We start from the raw sequence: 8,403 nt of genomic DNA on the forward strand, positions 1-8,403 counted from the left end.
TGTTATTCATGAAATTGGTGTGAAATATTCATTAATTTTGTTAATAATTAATTTCTACCGGAGAATTTGATTGATCATCTTCAGTAAAAAAAAAAATTAATCATATTTTTTTTTATTTATGAGATTTGAACTTGAGATTTTATTTAAGATAATTTAGTTTAATATCATTTAAACCAACGACTTATTGAAAGAAATAGATATAAAAATGATAAATTGATAGAGAAAAAAAATATATTTAAGAAGATGTATACATATAAAAATAAAACAAGCATAGTTTTAAATGGGAATGATTTTCTTTAGCTAGTTGCAAGAATAAGAAACATACTCTCAAAGAAGAAAAAAATAGAGAAAATATATATAAAAATTATGTTGAATTGAGAGAGTAAACTAAAATATATATCCTAATTGGTATTTAAGAGTAAACAAAAATAGATGATGTTTGACATTATTTACCTGAGGAAAAATTTGACAAGGATAAATCTCCGGTTGGGGGGAATCCTATAATCGTGCCATTTGACATTTGTTGGCTATTAAAAGGGAGTTGTCTTGATACCTTCACAAATACTGTACATAGAGTAAGTAATTAAATATTATTAATCACTATTTTAAAATATTCACCATAAAATCTATTCAGTGTGTGCGATTACTAACATATACAAGCTATTAATATCTAAAAAATAGTAGATAAAAGTTATTTAAGGTGAACTTATCTATACAGCTAATTAACAAGTAAAGATATAATTATTTTATAATTTATTTAAAGAACATCTTAATTTCAACACGGACAGATTTGAAAATAATTATATCCTTATTTATTTTTTTAAAAATGTTTAATAAATATTTATTGTTTGTAAAAAAAAAAAAGCACTACCAATTTTGTATAAATTTTTAAAAAATTATCATAAAATTCAACAAATTTCAAAAATAACAATTTATAATTAAATGTAAATACAAAAAATAGACTTGACTACATTTATTAATTAGGTTTTCTAAGAGATGTCTTTTCATAAAGAAGTGAATAATTTCCTATTATAGAAATAAAAAAATATGTTACACTGTATACAAAATCAGCCACACAAAAGGTCTTTGGCTGGATGCCATTGAAGAATGCCCAACCGTGAGATCTACCATCTTTATTTAGGGACCACCACGTGTGAGGTAGTAATAGTACAAGTTAAGACGGTTCGCGATTGGTGAATCTGAACGCGAAAAGAGTGCGTTTAGTCAACACAAACGGGTGAAACGTGATTTGAATGAGATATCGCCCCGAGAAGATACGCATGTCCGTAGCGGATGGCCAAAACTTTCACGACCATTGGTCTATATTCATTACTCCATCTTCATGCCATGCCTCAAACGCTGGTAATTAAGGGTCAAGTAACTAGATTTTTTATCTCTAGGAATTTATCATAGGGCTAGATTTTTTATATGTAGGAATTCACCATAGGGCTAGATTTTTTATAAATAAGAATTTATACAAGTTTATAATACTCATACATCCTATTTAATCAATTAAACTTAAATTTTCTTATCAAGTCAACTAATTAGATTTAATGATTATTTAAAAAACTAACCATTTATATTTTAACGCATTCATAATTTAATTTATATTTAGTGGGAGTTATTATTGATTATCTATTATGTGAATTAATAAATTCAAAGTTTCTTTTAACGTCATTAATAAATACATAAGATTGACTTAATAGTGTAAAATATTATTATGTTTATTTGTGAAAGAATGATTTATTTAATAAAATAATTTTTATTTAATTATTTCAGTATATAATATTCTTTTAAATCAACATTAATCATAAGTAAAATTAGTCTTTAATTAACTTAATGGAGTGTTAAATACCCACGATCTTTAGTTAAGAATTAAAAAATTCATTAAAGATACATGTGATTTATTAAACAATATAATAGATCTGAAAAAATAAAGACAAAAATTTATGGAAAAGTAAATCATCAATAATTAAATTTATCAGAAGAAGAGATTAGACAAATTAAGATTTAAATTCTCACTAAAAAGAAATATCTATATTAAATTTACATTTGTGATACATTTGAAGTTATCATCCATCTTTTGCGCGATTAATCGTTAATTTTTCTATTAAAATGTCTTTAAAATTACAATAAATGAAAAGACAAGGATTTGGATCCGTTAAATTATTGAAAGCAATAATGTATCAAATTGTTAATTGGCTCTCATTAGGACGTATGCCCATTCACACGCCATGAAAAGCTTCCCATGGGCCATATGCACAAAACAAATAAATATTTTGCCATAAATTAAAAAGCTTTTGAATACATCAAACTGATCAAAGATTTCACGTTTAGTTTTCGAGAATTCAGTTGTGCATTAAAAATAAAAACTTAGATATGGAATTTAATTATTTACAATAGTTTATTTGACTCGAACAAATTAAATGTTCGATGCTATATAAAGAAAATGTTCAGTTCCATGTCAGTATGCAAAACTTGTTTATGGCAAACTATTCATTTTTATTTTGATACTAGCGGCCATTGATAATAATATTCAATTTTTCCTAAAACGTAATAACGTAATGGATTACATTTGTAGTTGACTTTTTTTAAATAAAACAAAAACAAAAACGGTGTGTGTAAGTTTCAGTTCCATGCCAGTTTATTATTTGTAAGCACATCTCAATCTCAATTTAAAAAAATAAAAATTATTAATTGAATTTAACATACCACAAGATGATAATTTGTATTATGTAATGTTAAACACGCATATTAACAAATTAACCAACATAATTTCTAACATTACAAAATTTTGCAAGTCCCACCTCTTATTTAATATCTCATATATATGTTTTTTTTTTAGTTTTTAATAACTTTAACCTATATTAAAAATGTGTTAGAATTAATGTATTAGAAAATAAGTTACTTTCTGTCAAAAAAAATAATAAGTTACTAGTACCTCTTATATGTTGTAATTCAGAATTTTCTAGAACTTTCAATTATACTCCGTAGTAGTAAACTAACATGACTTTAGAAATTAATTAATGCTTTTCATAATTGTTAAGGAATAACATGTCATTTTTCCATGGCGAAGGTTCTACAAAATCTCACGCATGTTTTGATTTGCTTGAGATGAAAAAGATAATATTTCCTTTATTTGTCACTTTCTTTTACTCTCTCTTTCATGACAGTGAGAATTGAAAGATAGAATACATTAATATGAGAATGAAAATTTTATTTTACATAAGTAGATATTAACCCTTAAATCATGACTCAAAAATAATAATTATATAACGCATTCTCCACTTAATTAATTCATTTATAATTTAATCCTTAATTAATAATTATTATTTTATTATTTTCTGATAATTCACATGTCTCTTAGAAGAGAAATTAAATATTACACTTCTTATGTAACATAATGACAAAATTAGATCCCTTTCAGGCCTCCTTCTTGAGAAAGAAGAAGAAGAAGAATGATACACGTAATAAAGGAAAAGCCAAATGATGGAGAGAGAAAGACAAATTAGATAGAAATAGTAAGGCTTAATAGAAATTAATGAGAACACCACTAAAGGATTCAGGTCTATAATAATAGTGATGTGTATGGAAACAAAAATGTTAGAAGAGATTATACTTCAACATCTATGTGCGCTTTAAAAGATATTAATCACTGACTATTAGTCCTTATTAATACACACTTATATTTTTAAATTTTTTGGATTATCATAAAGAGTGAAATATTTATTAAATTTATTGATAATTAATTAATCTCTATTGGAAATTTCAGCTTATCAATTTTAGTGAGGTTTTTCCAACTATATTATTAAATTAAAAAAAAAACTGGCCTGATTAATGAATGTACTAAGGTGAGCCTTCACTTTATAGTTACTGGGAGGGATACTTGTAGAAACTCATAAATAAACTGAGGAGTGACGAGTCTGAACAAGCTCACAATTCTTTAGAATTTCTCACCCGATAAATTTGCATTTGCATCCACAACAAAGCAAAATAAATACGTTCATATTAATATACTCCTACTTATTTAGCATATTAATTGCGTTATTTTTCCTTTTTAAATTCCCTCACCATAGCCACTTGACCGTAACACATCCTCAAATCCAAATCAAGAAAAAACTCAACGAAGCCGATAGTTTCCTTCAACGAGACGGTGACCTTCGCATAGAGAGAGAACCAGCAACGAAAAATATCTGTTCCCTTTTGCAATATCGGTGACCGGTCACCGAACCCACCAGTCTTCACTCATGAGAGAGAAAATGTTTATATATTCCTTCCCTCTTAAAACGAGTCTCAGTAAAAAACAAAGTGTTTCTTCTCTTCTCTCTCTCTCTCTCTCTCTCTCTTCCATGGAATCCAATAGTCGGCGACGCTTTCACTCTCTCCGGCGACGATGAACTCATCGCCGACGAAATGAGTTTGCGCCGGTTTCTTCTCTCTCCTCGTTCCGTGAGTTCCTTCCTCTCACTCCTTCTCCGTTCTCCGGTCGCCGGAAAATTTATCCGGTGTTAGCGATACGGAAAACTCATCGCGATTCCGTTTTCTTCTTCGCTTCGTTTTCTACTTCTCTTTATCTTTCACTTACATTACCTCTCTCATTCGGTTGTTTCCGATCGGATCCATTTCGCCGTCGCCGGCGAAGTTAGTTGGAACAGGCTTTAGCTAAGTTGTAAACCTCAGAAATTATAAAAATAGATAATCGGAATTTAGTAGTTAGTTCGGTTTTTAGTTACTTAACCGCTTAACGATATAAATAAATAAATAAAAAGAAGCGCGACGATGTTAGATCTTAATCTCAATGCGGAGTGGACCGATTCGTTTAGTAACGGTGAGTCGCCGTTACCGTTAGAGAAGTTTCCAGACGGTTTGAGGAACCAAATGGCCGAGTCAGGGACTTCGAATTCCTCCGTGGTGAATGCGGACGGGTCCAGTAACGGCGGCGGCGACGAGGACTCGGACTCCACACGAGCTGCTGATGACGTGTACACCACTTTCAATTTCGATATCCTTAAAGTCGAAGGCGCGAACGGCTTCGTAACGAAGGAGCTCTTTCCGGTGATGAGTGAAGGAGCTAAAGGACACGCTACGTCGTCGTTTTCAGGGACGAATGGTTTCGTGGATCTCTCGTTCGATGGCGATGGAGGGAACACTAGTGAGATGAAGATGCTTCAGCCTCAGAATCAGAATCAGACTCAAACGCGAACTCAGACACAGCAACCAGCGAAAAAGAGTAGGAGAGGACCGAGGTCTCGAAGCTCGCAATACAGAGGGGTTACTTTTTACAGAAGGACGGGAAGATGGGAATCGCATATCTGGTTCGTGAATTTTTGTAGTGATATATGAAGTTATCTTTTTTTTTTTTTTTTTTTTTTATAGTTGCGTTTTCTTTCCTTTTAGGTCTTACGGGGAAGGGAATATTAAGTTTGATTTTGGTGATACATGGTTGAATTGCATCTGACTTTTTGTTTTTTGGTCTATTTTTGTAATTATTTGGTGTAGGGATTGCGGGAAACAAGTCTATTTGGGTATGGATTTTTAATTTATGAATTTATGAATTTCAGTGTTTATTTTAGGGTACATAGTTTTTGTACTATCTGAAATCGTATTCTATGGTTTACTATTTTAAGCATCTTTTGACAAAATTGGTATTTGAGCTTGTAGGTGGATTTGACACGGCTCATGCTGCTGCCAGGTAGAGCTTTGTGCTTATTTTGGTTTTTCTTGGTCGTAATTTTGGGTTTAAGAAACAGTCCCTATGTTTTTTTTTATTTTTTATTTTTGAGGATTTGATTCTTGTGTTCCTCAACTGACTTAAGTTTTCTTAATTAGAGCCTATGATCGAGCCGCTATTAAGTTCAGGGGAGTTGATGCTGATATCAATTTCAATCTGAGTGATTATGAGGATGACCTTAAACAGGTTAGGAGAATCAGAAGCACTTTGTTGGATATGAAACTAGATGGTGCGTATGATTTATTTTTTCACCAGTTTCTTACTGTTGGACAGATGCAGAATTTGTCCAAGGAGGAATTCGTACATATACTGCGTCGCCAAAGTACTGGTTTCTCAAGAGGAAGCTCTAAATACCGAGGAGTAACACTCCACAAGTGTGGCCGGTGGGAAGCTCGAATGGGACAATTTCTTGGCAAAAAGTGAGGACATATTTTTATATATCAACTTACGTAGTGATCTACTGTGGTTATGAAATATTATGAATTTAAGCACCTATTGGGCTGCAAAGTGAAATTGGTTTCAGCTTAATTCTCAATGCATCTTTATGCTTTTTTCCATGTTTGGAGAAACATGTCTAAGATAGTAATATAGAGATGCGTTTTGGTTATAGAGATTGCAATGCTTTCATGCAGGTATATATATCTTGGACTATTCGACAGCGAAGTAGAAGCTGCAAGGTCCTAGTGATACATGAATTACATTCTACCCGCACTGAATTTATTTACATGAATTATCAAAGCTCATTAGGCTCCATCCAACACGTATCTCCCTTTTGATTTTCTGGAAATCAGGGCTTATGACAAGGCAGCTATCAAATGCAACGGAAGGGAAGCAGTGACCAACTTTGAGCCAAGTACTTATGAAGGAGAGCTGAAATCTGCAGCCATTAATGAAGGTAATACTTAATAGCAAATATGTTCTTCTACTCTTAATTTCTAAGTGATTTTCTGAATGAAAAGCGTTCATTTTGTGAAATCCGGTTTATATTTTTTTCAACACAGGAGGCAGTCAGAATCTTGATCTCAATTTGGGCATAGCAACCCCAGGACCTCCCAAAGAAAATTGGGGGCAACTTCAGTTCCCCTCCTTCCCTTACAATACACATGGTGGAAGAAGTTCAATGGTATAATTGAAACTCATCTTCATTTATTTTAAGTTTCTTGTAAATTAAGCTGAATGAGGTGGATAGCACTTTTTATGCTCTCATGTTAGGGTGCGCTTGATTGATCGTTAATCGTTCAGTTCTATTTAACAGCAATGACCATAGAGATATGGATTGACGTTAGAAGTGCATTAGAAAGTGGGAGACGAATAAAACAATGACACTTAATTTATAACATAACTCTTCATATCATGATAACTGTTGAGAATGCTTGTCTGGCTGTAACATTTTTGTAGCTTTCGTGGGTTTTCCTTGTAGCTAATTACAACCTGTATTCCTTTGATTTCCTTGATTTTTTGTGGAACTTTTGGTTTTTGGTATTGTTTTATCAACTCTAGATGTCATATATTAACATGGTTCTCTTTATCTGCAGATGGAAACCAATGTTAGTTCTGGAATTGGTAATCCATCTTTGAAAAGGATGGTTGCAAAAAAAGATCGTCCTTCATTAAGGAATGCCATGTCTCTTAATTTCTTTCCCAATGGGGTAATCCATTTGACCTTGATTGCTTGTTTCTTTATTGAGTACTTTATTTAAAACCTTCAGTTATTTCCTTGCTAGTGTCTTCAATTCCATTAGAATACTGAAGAATGCTTGACTTTTAAATGGGGTGCATACTTTACAGCAAAAGTTGATTTTTTTTTTTTTTTTTATGTTCAGGAATTTACTGATTAACTTCTACGAGCTTTTGCTGTAATTTTTGTCATTGGACAGTCAAGGGAATTGTCAGTATTTTGTTACACACTTAATATTTGTTCCATGTTATTCAATTTTTTAACAAAATGAATTGGTGCGATATGTGCCTCAAAAGCATTGCTCGGAACGGTCAATCTTTTTGATAATGCATGGTCTCTCTTATTTTCCCGGTCGGTAAAGCATGGCCATTATTATCAATAAAATAAGACAATTATGTAGTATGACTCAAGTTTGAAAAGAAAGCCCATCACAGGATTGTGATAATATTTTCACTGAATATTCCACCACGTTCATTTTATTTTTGTAGTCTATCTAGAGGTTCCTGGTTATGTAACATAGAACTTGGAAGTGTAAACACAATTCTAAAGATTGTTAGTTATTTAGCAGGAAAGAGCAGAGAGAATCGGCGTTGATCCTTCAAACGGACTCCCCAACTGGGCGTGGCAAACACATGGCCAGGTCAATGCTACCCCAGTACCAACGTTCTCTGCTGCAGCATCATCAGGATTCTCAATTTCAGCTACCTTTCCATCGGCTGCCATCTTTCCAACAAGTTCTATGAACTCAATTCCCCAGAGTCTCTGTTTTACTTCATCCAGCATGCCTACCCGCAATGCATCTGAATATTATTACTAGGTTAAGCCCCCACAGGCACCACCATAGCTGATTTTGCAGTACAGATTAAAGACAAACTAAAACAAAAGTGTTTTCGGTCCAAATTCTTTTTATAATTCAGCCACTGATTGGTGTATACTGAGATTCGACACCTTATTGCTGTCTCTTGCTTAAACTATAATGCCCCATGTTTGGATA

General features: G+C 32.3%; 1 protein-coding gene across 15 annotated transcripts; it reads left to right on the forward strand.

Annotated features, from left to right (window-relative positions):
- The first annotated feature begins 4,091 nt into the window (after window positions 1-4,091).
- LOC100812898 (ethylene-responsive transcription factor RAP2-7) lies at window positions 4,092-8,403 on the forward strand. Of its 15 annotated transcripts, none has more exons than XR_005887147.1 (10): window positions 4,092-5,315; window positions 5,500-5,525; window positions 5,662-5,692; window positions 5,830-6,150; window positions 6,364-6,408; window positions 6,523-6,626; window positions 6,733-6,854; window positions 7,267-7,380; window positions 7,555-7,619; window positions 7,978-8,029. XR_005887147.1 is itself a non-coding variant. In XM_041006756.1 (10 exons), the coding sequence occupies exons 1-10, from the start codon at window positions 4,780-4,782 to the stop codon at window positions 7,567-7,569; spliced, it is 1,227 nt and encodes a 408-aa protein (XP_040862690.1). In that variant the 5' UTR covers window positions 4,092-4,779; the 3' UTR covers window positions 7,570-8,403. The 15 variants fall into 15 exon arrangements, 14 of the variants coding, with proteins under 14 accessions (XP_040862690.1, XP_040862681.1, XP_040862682.1 ...); XM_041006756.1 differs by having other exon boundaries at window positions 5,830-5,917; window positions 6,005-6,150; window positions 7,555-8,403; XM_041006747.1 differs by lacking the exon at window positions 7,555-7,619 and having other exon boundaries at window positions 5,830-5,917; window positions 6,005-6,150; window positions 7,975-8,403.

The sequence above is a fragment of the Glycine max genome, chromosome 11 (genome assembly GCF_000004515.6).
Source record: "Glycine max cultivar Williams 82 chromosome 11, Glycine_max_v4.0, whole genome shotgun sequence".
NCBI classification, from domain to species: Eukaryota; Viridiplantae; Streptophyta; class Magnoliopsida; order Fabales; family Fabaceae; genus Glycine; species Glycine max.

Excerpts from the sequence above, each read along its gene's own strand:
- LOC100812898 (XM_041006744.1), top strand. The coding sequence starts at position 4,780 with ATGTTAGATCTTAATCTCAATGCGGAGTGGACCGATTCGTTTAGTAAC. Across the intron at positions 6,627-6,732 it reads ATCTGCAGCCATTAATGAAG|GAGGCAGTCAGAATCTTGAT; the intron begins GTAATACTTAAT and ends TTTTCAACACAG. Across the intron at positions 7,381-7,974 it reads TTAATTTCTTTCCCAATGGG|CAGGAAAGAGCAGAGAGAAT; the intron begins GTAATCCATTTG and ends TTAGTTATTTAG.